The 19,729-nt window shown below is 33.0% G+C and overlaps 1 protein-coding gene across 1 annotated transcript; it reads left to right on the top strand.

The window, feature by feature from the left end:
- The first annotated feature begins 16,713 nt into the window (after positions 1–16,713).
- Positions 16,714–17,764, top strand: LOC132187834 (cold shock protein 2). The gene has a single exon (XM_059602272.2). The coding sequence runs from the start codon at positions 16,804–16,806 to the stop codon at positions 17,407–17,409; it is 606 nt and encodes a 201-aa protein (XP_059458255.2). The 5' UTR covers positions 16,714–16,803; the 3' UTR covers positions 17,410–17,764.
- The last annotated feature ends 1,965 nt before the right edge of the window (positions 17,765–19,729 follow it).

The raw sequence follows: 19,729 nt of genomic DNA on the forward strand, positions 1-19,729 counted from the left end.
AGTTATATCAGCTTGAACTACTACCATTACTCTGTTTTTTTATAAAATAAATAATAATTTGTACAATCTTTTTGTTATTTATTGGAGTAATTACATTTTTTTTCTCGTAAAGTATAATGCATTATCAATTTGTTTTTATGAACTGATAATCTTATTGTCTAACCTCATCAAACTACTATTTTGTGCTTAAAACTCTCATTCTGTCAATCAAAGGCGTTAACTCAGACGGTTAACACATCACTTTACTTCCATAAACTATAACGTATTGTCACTTTTTCCTCTTAAATTACAACGCATTGTCACTTTAATCGTCTGAGTTAACACCTTTAACTAATGGAAATGAGTTTTTGGTCATAAAATAGTAGTTTGATAAGGTTGAACAGTAAGATTGTCAGTTTATGGGGACAAAGTGACAATACGTTGTATTTTATGAGAGAAAATGTAATTACTCCTTATTTATTTATTTATTGATGTGATAATAAAAATTAATGTTAAGAAAAATAACAAATAAAAGTATATGTAATATATAATATTAATATTCATCATCACATCAAAAATGAGTATTTGAAAATAAGCAAAGCATTTCTTATTTTCTATGCAAGAGAATTGTATTAAATGTGTCCTTTTACTCTCTTAGGGGGAGCAAGGCAAATTAGGATACTCTCCGATTCAAATGAATTGAAGAATATATTCAGTAAGTTATATTGAAATAGTATTTTTGTCCTCCTTAAAAAGTGAAAAGATAAAAATATCTTTCAAGTATAACGAACTAGATACTCTCTAATTCATCCTATTCCGAAGAGTAAAATCATTTATCATGATGATTTTTGTTAGAATTAGCAAAAAAATAAAATAAAAGGAGGAGAAGAAGAAGCAATAATTAAGATATAAAAATTTAATGTGGTATCGGCTCCTTCTTTATGAGATTTTTTTTTTTTAATGAAATTACTTAGGTGAATTAGGCAATCACCTAAGGCCCCAAATAGAAATAATTTCATTAATTTTTTTTATTAACAAACTCTTAAGACCCTAATTATAGTAAAGAGGTTAGTCAATGCGACACGCCGACACCCTAAAAGCAATAACTAAATTTGTAATTTCGCCTGAACTTAAAAAAGCAATAATTAAATTTGTAATTTCACTTGAACTTAAAACCAACATGTTGATTGAGGTCGTTCATATTAATTTATACATGAAAACAATCATATATAGTTTAACACCAAAAAAATGTCATTGTTGAAGCTAAATGTGTCACAGCACTGATGAATTCATGTTGTTTAAAAAAGTCAAGAGTAAATGTGTTTATAAGCTTATTAAAATGGGCATTATTTATAAGAATAAATAATTCTCTCAAGAAAAGTAGGATTTTTAGGAATATAAGTGAAATTAAGATGAATCATTTTTTGTGGTTGAGTTTTTATGTTATTTCATCTAATGGTGTACATAATGTCACATGGTAAATATCCATATCATTTGAAAATTTTAAATTATATTACATTATATACACCATTAAATGAATCAAAATATTTTTTAGGTAAAATAATTCCTCCCTCATTCCATTCCACTTTTTAAATGAAGAGCATCTTTGTTTGTATTGTTAGTCCTAAAAAAATATTGGACTTGTTTGATAAAACTTTTTAGATAGTATTTTTTGATTTTTTGATTGTGACGTGATATAAAAATAAAAATGATTTTAAATGCTTTGTAGATATTTTTATGTGTTAAATTGATTATTAATACGTTTACTTTTTGGTTTAAATTAAAAATAAATAAATAAATAAACTCAAAAAATTGACTTTGAAAATGAGAGGATTCATCCCTTATTTTATAAGGGTAGAATAACCATTTCATATTTTTTTTAGACCATTCTACTTTTATAAAATATCAAACTGACTCCTCTCAATTTCAAAGAAAATAGAGAGGATTCTCCTCCTAAAAACATGGGCAAGGAGCCCATTAGGATTCAAACAAACCTGCATTAAGTGGTGATGGTGGTACTCTTTATTAGGTGACAAGACTTTTGAGGGTGCACTTGAGACTTTGTATATGTCTTAACTTTTTCTTTATTTTGGGCCCCGGGGGGGGGGGAGGGGGGAGGGGCCTTATTTTGAAAAAAAGGAAAGAAGGAAATGTGGCATGAAGTTTCAAACAACAAGCAACTGCCTTATTTTGAAAAATCCAATTTTGAAAATAATGAACTTTCATTTATCATAACTTATTTTTAGGCTAGAAAAATAAACCAAGACGATGAATTCCTCATTCCATATTGAATAATGATACGTTTCACACTAATTTATCACATTTATGTCACATTGTTTGAATTAACCTATTTTAAGTGGTTTAAAGCTACGAACAGCTTAAGACACGTCCTAAATGTAATAATTATGTGTGAAGTGTAACATTATTCTTTCAAAAACATTTTATTTTGAAAGCCACCTTGTCATTCAAGTATATCATCTGCAATACAACTAGACATGTTCAAAGTAGTGGTGCAAAGAACATGTCACCAGTAAGGGGCGGAACTGTATGTAACTATGAAACTCTCCAAAAATTAAAAAAAATATATATATGTTTTTTAATGAAACAAATCCTCTAAAATTCATTTATTACCCTTCAAAAAAGTTTTTTTTTTTTTTTTGCCCTTACACACCTAAAATTATAATTTCCGCCCTTGCTTGTAGTCCAAATGAGGCGTTTTGTAAGTGTTAGGAAGTTTAACCTATCTCCTACCATATTATCTTCCACCCTGAAATGACAGGGTAAAGAAAATTTTCATAGAACGTTAAAGTAGAGTTTACAGTAAGTAGAACGACACTGTTGCACCTCAACAATTTTCAAATAAGAGAACATATGTGATAGGTAAGATATCCTAGTGTTTGAGTATTTGAGTTAGGTAAGATATCTTAGTGTTTGAGTATTTGAGTTAGTACGAGCTTAGGAGTCTTTGAATTTGTTTTGCATTAAAGAGTAAATTGTTATGATTATAAGTCTATTTAAAATGAAGATAAAAATTTAATTACTTAACATATGTTTGAAGGGGTCCAAATTTCTATTGGGTGGTCTTGGGCCTCTCTCAACCCCAAAAGTTAACTAAAGAGATAAGGTTTTCTCTCACACTTATAAAGTGACCACCAGCCCTTTCCACAACCGATGTGAGATAACCTCAATAATCTCTCCCTCACACATCGGGCTTTTGGTCGAAACAGCGACAATCCGTTTTTCCCATGAACTGTTGGGCCAAGATTTGTTGGTAAACTTAAACTCTGATACCAGTGTTAGATGGTCTTGGGCCTCTTTCAACCCCAAAAGCTAACTCAAGAGGTGAAGCTTTCCCTCACACATATAAACTGACCACAAGCCCCTTGCACAACCGTTGTGAGATAACCCCAACAATTTCTTCAAAGAACCTACCCTAATTTCAAACATATGCTGATGTCATCCTCTTTCCAAATGGAAGTAAAGTCAACAGTTCTAACAAGAGTTTCAAGTGGATGGATGGATCGGGTGGTCTCCATCCATTTACTTGTATTACTAATTGGAAGATTTGTATTTTCCTTCTATTTGCCATGTATTAATTTCTCATATATATATAAGGTTAATATAGTCAACATACTGAACATTATAACCTAATTTCTAAGGTCGAATTATTTTTGTTGTACATTTAAAATACGAGTCAAAATATCAAAAGTCAAGAGAAAATCCAGGATTAACATCCAAGCATATATCCCATTCATAAACGGTCAGCGCATTAATGAATGGGGGTGCATATCTCATTCGTAACCATCAAATTAATGACCGAAATCACATTGATTACAATGGCAGTTTCACATTGGTCATAACGGTCAAGAGACATGGTTATTAATTCACCCATCAATTACACTTGAATCTCATTTTTTTTCGTCTGGTTACCATTCTAATTATCAAGCAACCTATATATAGGCATATGCTATGGAGCCTAAGGTACGCAATACATTCAAATTCTTGAGAATATCAAACTCATAAAGAAACTAACTTAGGCATCAGAGTAAGACCTGCTGGCTCTCCACCGGCGACTTCTTTTGATGGGCTATTGTTTTGCAGGAATTAAAGGAGCACGAAGACCAACGAAATTGAAGATCAATGATGCCATGAAGAACACGCGAATCTCACCAATCGGAGACTGTTGGACCGAAAAAAATGCACCAACAATTTCAAATCTCTTTTCTTCTTTTTTTTCTCTTTTCTCATAAACACACTTCCGCTATTTTATTTATTTAACATTTTCCATACGAAAAATTATAGAAGATGGATAAATATGAGTTTTGCTAGAATACAATTAGAAAGAAAATTATAGATAAAGATGAAACAAATTATGCAAAATTTCGGGCAAAGTGGATGGTAAATAATTTGTGGAATTTGGAAACCAATTATGTAATATAATATGATAAAATTATTAAGGGTTTTTTAAACAAGTGAAGCTTCTTCTACAATTCTTCTAAGCAATCACAAGGTTCAACATAGAATATACAATATTTGTTTAACTCAAGAGAAATGCATTCATAAAATTTAGGGAAAACTTCACTTATTCTCCCACAAAATTTCGTGCTTTTTATAGACACCCTTTTATTATTCAAAATCTCTCACTTTGGTATATCTAACTTTTGTTTCATTCCAAATACCTCCTTACTGTTACATATTGGAGTTAAATCAAATGGTAAAATAATTAAAATACCTTCATACCCCTACAATTTTTAAAAATTCAAAATTTATCCTTATTTAATTATGAATAAAAAATTATTATTTTTTTAAAAAAAAGTGACCTCCGACGGGTCACGACTCAACGGAGGGTCTGTGCCGCTTTGGGTCACAAGTGACCGTTTGGAGGGTCACCTTTCTTCTTTTCTTTTCTTTTTTAATAAAAAATTATTTTTTAATAAAAATTGAGGGTATTTTAAGAATTTCATACCCCTCCGTTATGGGGAAAGTGAAAGGAAATAAAAATTAGATACATCAAAGTGAGAGATTTTGAACAATAGAAGAGTGTCTGCAAAAAATGTGTAAGTTTGTGGGAATAAGTAAAGTTTTTTCTAAATTTTTTTATAAAAAAAAAAACAAAAAACTAATTCAATAGCAAGTAATTTTACATGCACTGATAAGAAAATTTTAAAAATTAGAAAAACAAAAAACAAAAAAACAAAACCAAGAGGGTTGCTTTCTACTTTCTAGCCCTTTTTGGCCATGTGGTCGTACAGTCGTACCCACCAAGTCTCAGAAAGAGATGCTTTGACCACCCTTTACCGTGGATTGACTTGCAGTAAATTTTACGAACTTCAAAACTATTGTCAGGACTTTTTTGTAAATAAATAACAGAGTTTTGATATGATTCTTAAGAGAAATAAAATAAATATTAATTGAAAACTAAATACTTGTCCATTAGCCTTAGTTTGATATCTTACTTTAAAATTGCTTGATTTTCATTTTTCACATATATTTTAAAGAGAAATGCTAGACTTACAAAAAAATTTATAATTTTTTTTTGTTGGTAACTTAACTGAAGACCTCTAAACTTTTACCCGATTTGACAAACCCTCCATAAACTTCAAAATCTCTCAATTTAGTCTCCTGAACTTTCAATTGTTCTAAATGTGGACCCCCAGTCAATTTTAGCCTTTAAAAATACAAAAAAAAAAAGGGTAAAATATCACTGATTTTTGTTTTTGTTTTTTTTTGTTTTTAAATAAAATAAATATTTCGGAAGTTGAAATTTTATACAAAAGTCAGGGGTATAAATGTCATGTAACATTTAAAATTTGACGGAGGGATCCAAATTGAGAGCAATTAAAAGTTCAGGAAACTAAATTGAGAAATTTTAAAATTTAGGGAGAGTTTGTCAAATCAGGTGAAAGTTCAGGAATTTTCAATGAAATTACCCATTTTCTTTTTTACAAAGTGATATGTCATATGTTTGTTTGTAATCCTAAAAATGGTTTGAAAAATAAGCCTTCCATAAAATTCGTCAAATATTTATTATATTTTCATATAATATGAGGTAGCCTCCAAACATCAATGTTTTTCTCAATTGTTAAAAATGAGTTTGAGCCCACACGTGTGAAACGAGTATTAAAATAAATCCTAAATTTTCATCTTCTTACTTAAATTGCTTGCTCCAAAGTGTGGTAGATATGCATAAACTGGTTTGTGCATGTGAGAATTGTAAACTATTTTCCGCTTTGTGAATATTATTTTTCTTGGGTAACTGCAAATATTTTTAAGTTGATCAATATTTCATGCTATGATAAAATAAAATAAAATAAAATTAAAAAAAAAAAAACATTTTTAAAAGTCATTTTGCCACAAAACAAAGGGAGTCTAAATTAGTAAAGTGAAAGGTCTAGTGTAATTGGCAAATATTTTTTAGAAGATAAATAAAAAATGAATGAATCCATGTGATATAAAGGGAAACCCCTTTTTACCATTTTCCCTTTATTAATTGTTATTGTAGTTAATGTAGACTAATGTAAAAAAAAGTAAGAATATTTTGTATAAAAAAATAAAAATGTTTTATTTTATAGTGATTTTTTATTTAAATAGTAATAAAAAATAAATAATATGATATAAAAATTAAAAAATAAAAATATTTTGATGCTTTTTATTTTTTATTTTTTTTTAAAATGAAGTGTGAATAGCATCGAGGGAAAGAGAAGGGATTGCTAAATGATGCCTTAATTTTGTATGAGTGAAAAGTGATAAAAAAAATAAAAAAAAAATAAAAAAAAATAAAAAATTGTTAATGTGAAGAAAAGATGTTGGGATTTTTAGATTTTTTTTTTTTATAAAAGAGTGGGTTATCCAAGCGACAAACAAAGCTTGGGCCCGTTTGGTAATAGTTAAACATTATTCATAAAAAAAATTTAACTTCCAACACTTTTACTTTTTACATTACATTAATCAATTTAAATATTTTTCTATACAAAATATATATATATATATATTTTTTTCACATCAATCAATATTTATTAAAAAAAAAAAATCCTAAGAGTTTTACCAAAACAGAGCCCTTGAACAACTTAATCAGAAACAAATACAAGAACAATTACATTAAAAAATTAAAAATAAAAAATAAAATAAGTTAATAAGACAAAATAGCATAATTAGTGTCTAAGTGGAAGCATATGAAGCTCGTTTAGGATTTCATCTTTCGAAACAAACTAATTGAAAACTAATATTTAAATAAAAAAATAAAAATAAAAAATTGAAAACTTGTGCATTTCTTCTCTGCTTTTAAGTGCACGGAAGCTTGAAATCTATTGGATGAAAGGGACAAGACACATTGATATCTACGTCCCATCCTACACTTGTGTTGACTGACCATGGACCTTTTGACCACTCCTCTCTATCTTTGACTATTCTCTTATCCTTTTAAAAAAAATCTAAAAGAAAAAAGAAAGGGTTTTTCTGGTCCATTTGCCACTTGCAAGACACGTTTCGTTGTTGAGTATTCATTAATTCTTAAGGCAATAGTAATGAACATGCTAAACATGTCCGTCTTCACAACTACCAAAACACCCCTACTTTTCTACATAAATTTTTTTTTTATGACCAACTACATTTATCCCCTTAATTCACAATGCCACAATGTTTTATACCGGTTAATGTACCATACCGATTTACTATAAGAATTGTAATGTCACTTTTTTAATTCTTAAAAGGATAAAATCATCTCTACAAATTCTCCAAACCACAACAATATCCTTACAAATACGAAAAAGGCCAAAAATAAAAACCCACTGCTGCGTTGTGGGTCATATTGTGACCACAACCAATGCTTTCGGTCTTGGGATGAGTTTGGCAAATGACTTGAAAAATGAAGTGAACTGAAACTGTATCAGATTTGATTGATATGATAAAAAAAAGTAAAATATTTTGGATAAAAAAAGAAAAAAAAAATTGTTTTATAGTTTTTTTTTTATTTGAATAATAATAAAAAGTAATTGATATGATGTAAAATGTAAAAATGTTGAAGTTGATTTTGAGAAAAATAGTAGTCTTTTTTTTTTTTTTTTTTTTTTGAGTCATTTGCCAAACACACACTAGGTCTTATTAAAGAAAAAATAATAATAATCTTTTTGGCTTTTTTTATTTTATTTTATTTTTTAATTTTGAGAGATCTTTTTGTCTTATTAGGCAAAAATGAGAGACTACAACCTCAATGGTAAATAATATGGTACATTAAATCAAATGAAAGTTTAGAGAGATATTACAAATGTAGTGGTAGATTGAGGGGGGTTAAGTTGATTTTTGGAGTTTTTTTTTTTTTTTTTGAAAAAAATGTTTTGATGTGATATAAAGGTGAAAACAATTTTGAGTTATTTGTTAATATTTTTATTTTGAAAACTAGAAACAAAAAAGAAGACAATAAAAGGCTTTAACAAATAAAGATATATTCCATCCCCGCAACCTACCTCTTTAAGGGTTGATAATAGGTTGTGGAAAACTCCCACACTATGGCCAACCTCGGCAAGGATGGGGGATGACAACAAGGAAACTACCTTCATTACAGACAAAAATTAGCTACAAATTGTAGTTAATCATACAAATTAGTCTGATAAAGTGAGCTATTCCATTCCATTCCATTCTTTTTTATTTTTTTTATTTTTTCCTATTTAGGTTTTAATTTGTATCACAATTGGTTCCTAATTTATAGGTAAATAGTAGTTTAGCACCTCTCTCACTATTGCGTCAGCCAAACTAACATATGCAATGGGAGTGATTTTGGCCACCCCTACAGCCGGTCTAGGGGTGGTCAAACCACCCCTAGGCGAGCCACACCCAAGGCCTTTTGGGTAGTTTTGGCCACCCCTTTTTGGCCACTGGAGGTGGTTAGGAGTGGTTTGGCCACCCGAGACGGGCCACAAGGGTGGCTGAAACTATCCCTATGAAGTTTGGCTTACAAATTAATGACAAAGGTACTAAATTTATATTTGACCATATGTGATACAAATTGAAACTTAGGTGGAAAAAAATAAAAACATAAAAACTTAAGTACTAAAAAGGTAATTAACCATCCTTATTTTAAGAAAAATGTTGATATGAGATTGTTGAGAATGTAAAAATGACAATACTTTACATCTTACATTTTTATTTTTATTTTGTTTCTATATGCATGCCAAAAGTTTTGTTTTTCTTTTACACAGAAGATGAACGAAAAGTGTTATTCACCGGCCCTAGGTTTTCTCTCTAGCAGGAAACTTTGAGAGAAAAAACATGTGGGGAGGACCCCTCCCCCCTACTCCCATCTTCTTTTCTCCCCCATTCGCCCTTTTTTTTTTCTTTTTTTTTTTCAGTTTATTTTTTTTTTTTTTTTGATCAGTCTAATTGCTTAGGCCATCCTTTTGCTTATATTGTGCTATCTCCGTCCGCCGTCCACTGTGTTGTGTTGCTCTTCACCTCCCTAAAATTGGTTGGGCTTTAGATCTAGTTTTTTAAATATAGATCTAGTCTCTTCAACTAGTTTTGCTCAGCCACACGCCGGCCCAACATGCTCTCCGGCCCCTTAGTTGCCCATCGGCGCAAAATGGCTCCATTTCGTCCACCACGCGCTGGCCAGTGCGTTTTGCCTCCATCGTCCTAGCTGTTGTAGCTGCTTGCAAGCTTTTTTATTGTGTTTTTGTATTGTTTTTGTTTTGTTTTTTTTTTAATTAAGGGTTTGACTTCTTCTTAGATTTACTTTTCACATGCAATTTTTGAGGTGAAGGTTTTTATCTTGTTCTTTGGGTCGAGGAGGATTAGTTTTGATGTGAGGGTTTTACTCCCATGGCCAAGAGAATAAAAGTTGAGGATATGGGTTATCTATGTATTAGATTCAGTCTGCCTGGAGTAGATATGTTCTATAATTGAAGTTTGAACATGGGTTAGCGAATGTTGAAGTCATAGATAGGGCATGATTGTAAGATTTTTATGTTTGTCTCTATGACATTGTAATCTCATAGTTTTGGTTATAATTTATCAGAGCTTTATGCTCTTAATCTTTTTTTAATGAATGAATATGAGAGATTTCCCTAAAAATAATAATAAAAGAAGATAAACGAAAAGTATAGTTCCGTTTGTTAATGCATTTTAAATGGTGTTTTATTTACTTATTTATTTTAAAAAAATATATATGTTGATGAGACATATAGATAAAAGGAGTTTTAAATAGTTTTATATTTTGGGCTATTGGTTAATGTTTTATTTTTTATTTTGACAAAGCTAATGTTTTTATTTTGAAAAGAGCAAATTAAATGTTTTATTTTGGATTATATATATATATATATATATATATATATATATATGAAGTTGGTATATTAAGGCTTTATTTTATTTTATTTTATTTGTAGATTTATTCTCCTATTTATTTAGTTTAGGTTTTATTGTTTACAATTCATTAGCCTCTTTATAAACAGAGAGCATTGTAATATAGTTTAATATACTTTCAAAATTCAACATCTAGCTCTACTTGTTATTCTCACTCTTTCCTTTCGTTATAATTATCATATTTTATATTTTGTATAAAATTCTACATGGTATGACAGTGCCTCTCATAATTATCCTTTTATCGCCCATGTCATTTTCCCCCTCACTTAACTGTTTCTTTGGCCTTTTTTTCTCTATGAAAGCAGCACACCAAACGCTTTATTGAGGTTAGCATTGCACTTTACCAAAGTTGGAGTCTATACAAATGTCATCACCTCCGGCTCCGGGCATTTCACATATCTTATCCGGTTGTGCAATTTTTTTTTTTTTTTTTTTTTGGCAAAAACAGCACACCAAACGCTTCGTTGAGGTTAGCATCGGATTATTGGTCATGTGAGTTGACATCGATTTTGTTATGTTTATCACGCTCACAATTGCTTTTACATTGAGTTTGAGGATTGACGTTAGAATATATATTTCATTGGGTTGGTTTATTTTCCTTTAAGAATATTTCTCATTTAGGTTTTGGTTGTAATCAAATCTATATATTTTGTTACCACTTTGTATTCTACGTATTACCGCTCCATTCTATTAACTCGTAGGTTTATTATCTTTCTCATTTAGTTTAAGGGTCTATTTAGGATTGTAATTTCAAAATAACGATTTAAAAATGTGCGATTTGAAAATGTGATTTTTAAAAATGCAGTTAAGCGTTTGGCAAAATCGCGATTTAGCTTTTAAAATTGTGCGTTTTTAAAAAAGTACTTCCTTCCTTGCGATATGAAAACTCTAATTTTTTGTGTTTTCAAATTATAACTTTTTAAAAAACGCAATCCGAAACAATTAATTTTCTGGGATTTGGTTTAAAATTGTACTTTTTGTTTATGAAATATCAATGCCAAATGCATTATAAATTTTATTGTTTACCACTCCTTAGCCTCGTTATAAACAAAAAAGAAAAAATGTGAAAAGAAAAAGAGAAATGATAGAGACACAACTTTTTGACACAACTTTTGCTTAACTTTTCTCTTATTTGGTAATTTTTAAAAATAAAATAAAATAAAAAATTCTAAATAATAACATTCTATGTGGTCCTTTTTTATTTAGTATTTTTTTTTAAAAAAAAAAAGGTATTTTTTTTCATAATAATGACAATTTTTCTAAAGAAAAGTACCATTTTTTTTTATATATAAAAAAATATCAAAGAAAAAAAGGACCACATAGGGTATTATTACTTTAGAATTTTTTTAAATTTTTTTTTTTTAAAAAAATGACCAAATAAAATAAAAGTTGGGCCAAAGTTGTGTCAAAAAGTTGTCTCTATCATTCCTCAAAGAAAAACTTTTTTTTTTTTTTTTTTTTTTTTTTTTTTCATTTGGTGAGTGAATATCACTATTAATAGGGAGTACTATTTACTTACTATTTTTTTGGGTCAAATTGGTGAGGTTGAAAATGAAAGTTTTAAGGCTTTTTCACCAAATTAGCTCACCAAAATAACCAAAAAATAATTTTGGTGAGACTGCAAATAATGCTATGACGATCTAAGGTTTGCATTATGCTCACTAATTTGTTAGAATCTGTTTGAGTGTGCATTTGAGAGGCTTAAAAAATGCGTTTAACATTAAAAAAGCCCGTTTGAAAAAGAAAAAAAATATTTGGTAAAAAGAATTGAAATCGCTTTTAAGGGTCGAAACAGCCTAAATGGTCAAAACACATTTTTTGCAAAAACTTAAAAAATGAAACTTTTGCCAAAAAAGACCTTTTTTTTTTTAACTTAAAAGCTATATTTCTCAAACACAATCCTAAACATGCTTTTAGACTATTTGGTTTGCAAAAACAATACTCTTCAAATTTAGTTGATATTTTCGCTTACCAAGTGTAAAAGAATATTAAAGTATTTAGAACATTCACTTTTCTCTATTTTGTTATCTTTTATCCTCATATTTCTTTCTCAAGCATATACTAGGAAAAATATCACAGAACTTGAAAAATGCTAGGAACATAACAAATATAAGAGTGAAGAACAATCACCTATATAAAATAGGATTTCTAAGAAACACATTAAGCCGATGCATCGTGGTGCTGGTGGATTGGGTTCGGGCCAACCCGCTTTACCACCAAATTTGATAACGGTAAACACGAACAAGATCCATTTAGCTAAATGGGTCGAAGTCTTAAATCGAGTACAACTCGTGAGAGACTTGACACAACCCGCTTGACAGCTTTAATAAAATGGTCACAAACATATCAACTCGTTTGACTCATTTGGACCCAAACACGACATGTTTAACTTATTTGACCTAACACAATACAATCCGTTTAACCCATTTTGACCCGAACATGACCTGTTGGTCATGTTCAACCAGTTTTTACATGTATTTGTTATATGAAATATATATATAATTTCATAAACGGGTCATGCGGGTCGACACATTTATGACCCATTTATTGACGGGTCAAGCAGGCCAATCCGATGCCAAACCCTAACCCTATAATTTCGTGTTGAATTCGCATGTTGTGTAAAAAATTATTAGCCCTGGTACATTATTGGAGAAAGAATAAAGAAACCTTTGAAAAATAGTATTTAAACGGAATTTTGAAAGTATATATAACTAAAATGTCGAGCCTAATGTAAATGATTTGAAAAAAAAAATGAATAGTTTGTTGGGTAATGGATCGGCCACTCTAAGCCCAACAGACCTCTAGGCTTGGTCCAATGTGCAAATCCACTAAAGACAGGCCCAGATAGAAGCAAACCTAACCCACCGTGGGGCATGACAGTCTTTTCACCGCGGGTACAATAGTCCTTCAGCAAGTAAAGAAAACCCACGTTCACTAATGAATGTGGGATGCATCCAGTGCCCAAGCAAAGCCCTCACGTTCAACTCAATGTGGTCCAACTATCAGCGCCAAACCGAGACATGTGCACCTAAGAATAATTCGAGAACCCACGTCCAACATAAGCGTGGCCAAGCCACTCTCCAAACTCACGATCTCAGGATCGTGGAGTAACCCACGACCCATGATCCACTTTGCCACGCATTGCGTATAGTGGATCCTCGGGAACATGGGGCCGAGAATCAGGGAATGACAACTACTTCTTGATGCTTATAAAAGGGAAGCTCTAGTTCATTATTTGGTAATCACAAATCTCTCAAGCTCTCATTTCTTAATTACTCTCCCTCTACAAACACTAATTTAGGCATCAGAGCTATCCCCTGCCGGCACACCCCGGTAGCTCTTATCCTAATTTTTCTCTTTTGCAGGCCAACGACTCATCGGACTTTGTGCAACGTCACTCCTCAGAATATTGTCATCAACAATTTGGCGCCGTCTGTGGAAACTTGATTTTCATCAGTTCTTAACACTTAAAATCCAACATGGTGACTACATGCTCTAGAGACGATGCTGGAAATCCTGAGACATCAAATGATCTGAACGGTCAAATCGCTTCACTAGAAGATGACATGAAGCGTATGACCGAAACCATGAAAGCCTTGAAGAAGCAGAATGAAGATCTCGCTTCCCGACTCATTGCTAGAGGGGACCGACTATCGAGACACGTGCACCTGAGAATAACTCGGGAACCTACGTCCAACATAAGCGTGGCCAAGCCACTCTCCAAACCCACGACCCATGATCCATTTCGCCACGCATTATGCACAGTGGATCCTCATGAACGTGGGGCCGAGAATCGGGGAATGACAACTGCTACCTGATGCCTATAAAAGGGAAGCTCTAGTTCATTATTTGGTAATCACAATTCTTTCAAACTCTTATTGGTTAATTGCTCTCCCTCTACAAAACACTAATTTAGGCATCAAAGCTATCCCCTGCCGGCACACCCCGGCAGCTCTTATCCTAATTCTTCTCTTTTGCAACCCAACGACTCCTTGGACTTAGTGCAACGTCACTCCTCAAAATACTATCATCAACAACTGGGCGCCATCTGTGGAAACTTGATTTTCATCAGTTCTTAACACTTAAAATCCGACATGGTGACTACACGCTCTAGAGACGATGCTGGAAATCCTGGGACATCAAATGATCCGAACGCTTGAATCGCTTCACTGGAAGATCACATGAAGCGTATGACCGAAACCATGGATGCCTCGAAGAAGCAGAATGAAGATCTCGCTTCCCGACTCACTGTTAGAGGGGATAGACTACCGAGACACATGCACCTGAGAATAACTTGGGAACCCACGTCTAACATAAGCGTGGCCAAGCCACTCTCCAAACCCACGATCTCAGGATCGTGGAGTAACCCACGACCCATGATCCACTTCGCCACGCATTATGCACAGTGGATCCTTAGGAACGTGGGGCCGAGAATCGGGGAATGACAACTGCTACATGATGCCTATAAAAGAGAAGCTCTAGTTCATTATTTAGTAATCACAATTCTCTCAAGCTCTCATTGCTTAATTGCTCTCCCTTTACAAACACTGACTTAAGCATCAGAGCTATTCCCGTCGGCATACCTCGACAGCTCTTATCCTAATTTTCCTTTTTTGCAGGCTAACGACTCCTCGAACTTCTTGCAACATCACTTCTTGAAATACTGTCATCAACATAGTTAAAATAGAAAAATGTTATTTTTTAATTAAAATAAATAGTAAATTTGTTGAGCTGATGTTAATGTTAATTTTTTTAAAAAAAATTTTTATAAAAGGAAAATATTAGAAGTAAAATAATTTTCATACAATTAGCTTAGGTACGACATAACACTCCCACATCTATTAAAAAATAAATAAAATTGTACAATCATTACCATGGAGTGCCTGACCACCCCCTTGGAGGTAAAGGGGTGGTCAGTCACTCCCGTTGAACCTCTAGGGGTGGTAGTAACTACTTTGATTTTTGAAGACCCAAATCTTGTCTCTCTAACTATGTGATCTAGGGGTTACAATGACTGCCAGCGTGGTGGTTAGGGTAATGCCAACCAAGAGAATAAGATCCTTGCATCTAACGGTGTTAGTGGTATCATATTGTACCATATCATTTGAAATTTTTAAATGACACAACAACATATACACTTTATTATTAGTGGAATGATTGACGTCAATATATATACATTTTTTTTTTTTTTTTATCATACAAATTCATTATATCAACCATTAAATTTGTGAACTCAACTCTAATTCGATGTAAATTCATCCATTAACCATAAATATGGTTAAAGGATTGTTAAAAATAGAATAAATTATATTATTTATCTTATTATTAACATTGCTTTAACGAACCAACTTAGTCGACATGTTAATTTTAAGTTTAAGCAAATTTACGAGTTTAGTTACAGCTTTAATGTAATTTTTCATTTGGACAATTGAAAAACTCTATATAAGGATCTCCTATCTTTTTTCGTTTCGGCACCTAAACTAAATTCTTTTTTTTTTTGGTAAAAGGAAAATTAATTATATTATTGTTTGAAGCCTTATTCTCTTGTGGCCTTAATTCATTTGGCCAATTTATCCCCTCTTTGCCCCCTAGCCACACCTTTTCTTATGTTTCGGTTTTGTTTTAAAAGAAATGTTGATGTAACAATTCTACATATACACATGTAACAATATTTTATGGGTGTTGGTGACTTTTACCAGTCGAGTAATGTTATACATTATCTCGTGTATAATTAGGATTAGTTTTTTAGGTGGTGAGACCATGTCACACCAATTTTCAAAATATGTAAAAATAGATAATCGAGTGATAAATAAAATTACTCAGAACCCATCATTGTAAAAATTCAAATAATTTTGTTAGGGGATAGATAGATGAAGGAGTAAGATAAAAGCCAATTTTTTTTTTTTCATGGTAAAATGATAAGTCAATGTGAACAAATATGACATTTCACCCATCAAAATATAATATCCAAATTAACGTTGATCTCAAAGTCCAAGAAGATTAATATTTATAAAAGAGTAATGCTATTTATAACTCTTTTACCATTTGATGACAGGTGTTAGAATACAATTAGAATTAAATCAGCCACTAAATAAAAAGACAAATTTAAATTGTTAATACCCTTTAATTACATTTTAATATGTGCGTCCACAATCTTTTTTTTCCGAAACCCTAAAATATATGAACTTTGAGAAGAAACTGACCGTCCCTTATTTAAATCCAACGGTCCAAAATCCGTCGCTTGGGATTCCCAAAAATAGGAAATCCAAAACCCCAGCAAATCACACTTAAAAAGGCAACAAAATAACAAAAAATTGATTCAATAGGAAGAAGCCATTACGCTGCGTCGCACTCACACCCGAATTTGCTCTCCCTAGGTTTGGATATAAGTAGTCCCTCACCCGTAACGCCAAAGTCCACACACACAGTCGCAAAGAGAGAGAGAGAGTTTCTTTGGGGTTTGCGAGAGAGATGGGCGAGAGGCTGAGCGGGACGGTGAAGTGGTTCAATGACCAGAAGGGTTTCGGGTTCATAACCCCCGATGACGGAGGGGACGATCTGTTCGTGCACCAGTCCTCGATCCGCGCCGAGGGCTTCCGGAGTCTGGGCGAGGGCGAGGCCGTAGAGTACCAGATCGAGTCCGGATCTGATGGCCGCACCAAGGCCGTAGACGTCACCGGCCCCGGAGGGGCCGACGTGCAGGGAAGCCGTAGCGGATCTGGTGGTGGCGGAAGAGGAGGCCGTGGTGGCGGCGGCGGGGGGTATGGAGGTGGTGGTTACGGTGGTGGGGGTGGGAGATCTGGTGGGCGTGGAGGTGGTGGGTATAGCAGCGGTGGATATGGCGGTGGTGGCTATGGAGGTGGAGGGGGTGGCTATGGAGGTGGAGGTGGTGGCTACGGAGGCGGCGGCGGTGGGAGTTGTTACAAGTGTGGTGAAAGTGGCCACTTTGCTAGGGATTGCTATCAGGGTTCTGGTGGTGGTGGTGCTGGCGGAGGCGGCGGCGGTGGCGGTGGGAATTGCTACAACTGTGGGGGATCTGGGCATTTCGCTAGGGAGTGTCCTAACAGTGCACGTTGAGCTGTGTGCTGCCGAAAAGTGGTGTTAACCCTCTTTGGTAAACACATTTTATTGCTTTCTCTGGTTTTGTGTTCTGGGTAGGCCTTGTTTATGGGTCAGTCTCGTTATAATGTGTTTGGATTTAAGTAGTATTTGATTAGTTTCTTAGATGGTTGTGATGGGTTGAAGGTTATTTTTAACTCCTTAGTTTTATGTTTTTTTTTGTTATCAGCGATATGGTACTGGTAGTGTGTTTTTGGCTGTGACAGAGTAGAGGTTCTGCAAGTGGTAAAAGAGATGCTCATTGAATGTTAACTCTCTCTGATTTAAGTTTCTATACACACATTATATGAATACAAGCTGGTTTTGGGTTCAATTGTTTGTTGTTTTTTTTTTTTTTAAAAAAAAAAATTCTTGATGTTGGTTTTGTTGTTATTTTGTTTTTGAGTATGAAAGTATTTGGATCTTATAGTGATTGGAATTGTTCAATACCTTATGTTTGATTGGTCTACAGGAAAAAGGAAAAAGAAAACTTCCACTATGCACTCTAGTGTTTGATTGGTTGATTGTTTGTGCCCTTTAGTGCTTTCCCTTTTTCCTTTTCATAATATGAGGGGAACAAGTTACTGAGGGGAAGGAACACTGCCTTTACTGCTTTTGGGAAAAGATTTGAGGCTCATTGGTCCATAACAACATAAATAATGCAACCTAAAGGCATCCAATTGTAGGAACCATTTGTGCTTTTCTTAGAGATTGCTTTGTGCTTCATTCTTCTTGAAACTTGTTGTAATGAGTTCTTTGTAGACTAAATATATTTAGTCTTATTTAGTTAAACAGGATCATGTTGTACCTCTATAACTTGCTCTACGGCACTGGTACAAAATGTCTCTTTCAGGAAATGGGAGACCATGTTGAAGTGGGTGACTTTCTAACACACTATTTAGAAAATTGTCATAAGCATAAATTTTTGGTTGAAAAATTCAATTCTTCTGCTACTCACAACCGATGGCTTTTGTCTGAATTGAAAGCAATCCCGTCTTATTCAAAGCTAGCGCAACAATGAATGGGCATCCTCCTAAATGAGCTTAAACTTTTCGCGACTTTTTCATCATATCAATCTGAGTAGCTGAGCACCTGTCGGTGTAGTCATTTATTGCTTGTTTTCAATGACCAAACCGATGTTGTTTGGTCGTCGGAATATACCCAATGAACGGTGTTAATTGTTGGAGAAAACTTGAGCTGATTCCCACAATATTACTAGTTTTGGATCATCATATTATTAAGTCTAAACATTTGTTTCTTAGACCTTGCTTGATCCATTTTAGCCTTTCAAGCTCTTCTTCGATTTACTACGAGGATTTGTTTCGACCTCCTAAGTTCAGGGGTCTAGCTTAATCCGTTTGGGCCTACACCAAGTACAAAATATGGCCCACCATGAACAAATTTTAAGTTAATCGGTTTTAGATTAGGATAGATATTGACTACCCCTTGGGCCTCTAGAAATATTGTCCTAATTGGATTGCAATCTAATTAGTTCTTTTAGAATGTTGAAGCAAACATGGCTAGGGACGCCCATACATTCTCAACAGGGAAAGGAAAGTTGGACATTTAAATTAAAGGTATGGTAGGTCACGATTTGTCAATGTCGGACCACATTGATTTGGCGATATATGAATTTATATCACAATGTCAGACTAACAGAAATCGATTGATGTCGGTTGGTGTTTTATCTAATGACAAGCCTTGTTGGAGGTCACCCAGACATTCGAAAAAGAGAGCAGAAAGGACAATGCATTAATGCTAGATTACAATTACCTAAAAAGCATTAGAACAACTTTGACATTTACTTTTGTGCAAGATTCTGTGGAGGATGGAGTTGGGGTGAGATAGGCTTAAAAGTTGTTTGGGTTAGAGTAGGATTTCAATTAGTAAGGATTAGCTTGGGTGTTTTTATATTAGTCCTATTGCAAGTGGAGTAATGCTGCAATCTCATATTTCATCTAACTCTCATATCACTAGCCAGGGGTGGAAGATTTTTTTTTTTTGGTTGGGGAGATGGACAGACTTATATAATACAAAAGTATATAGATACATATAATCTTTTTATATGTGTGTTTGTGCGCTTTTATATAAAATAAAAGCATAGAAGTCTTACATTTAATCTCATGGCATCATAAACACACAATAGTATAAACAACTTGCAAAATAAACTAAACGATCTATAGGGTTCAAGAAAACAGTACATTTGAGTGTATACTATTTTTTTCTAACAATTTCCTTAAGCTCTAAATAACAACAATGTTAAGAGTCGAGCTAAACAATGGTAATTGATTGTTGGTTG

Source organism: Corylus avellana, chromosome 2, assembly GCF_965113065.1.
Source record: "Corylus avellana chromosome 2, dhCorAvel1.hap1.2, whole genome shotgun sequence".
Lineage (NCBI taxonomy): Eukaryota > Viridiplantae > Streptophyta > Magnoliopsida > Fagales > Betulaceae > Corylus > Corylus avellana.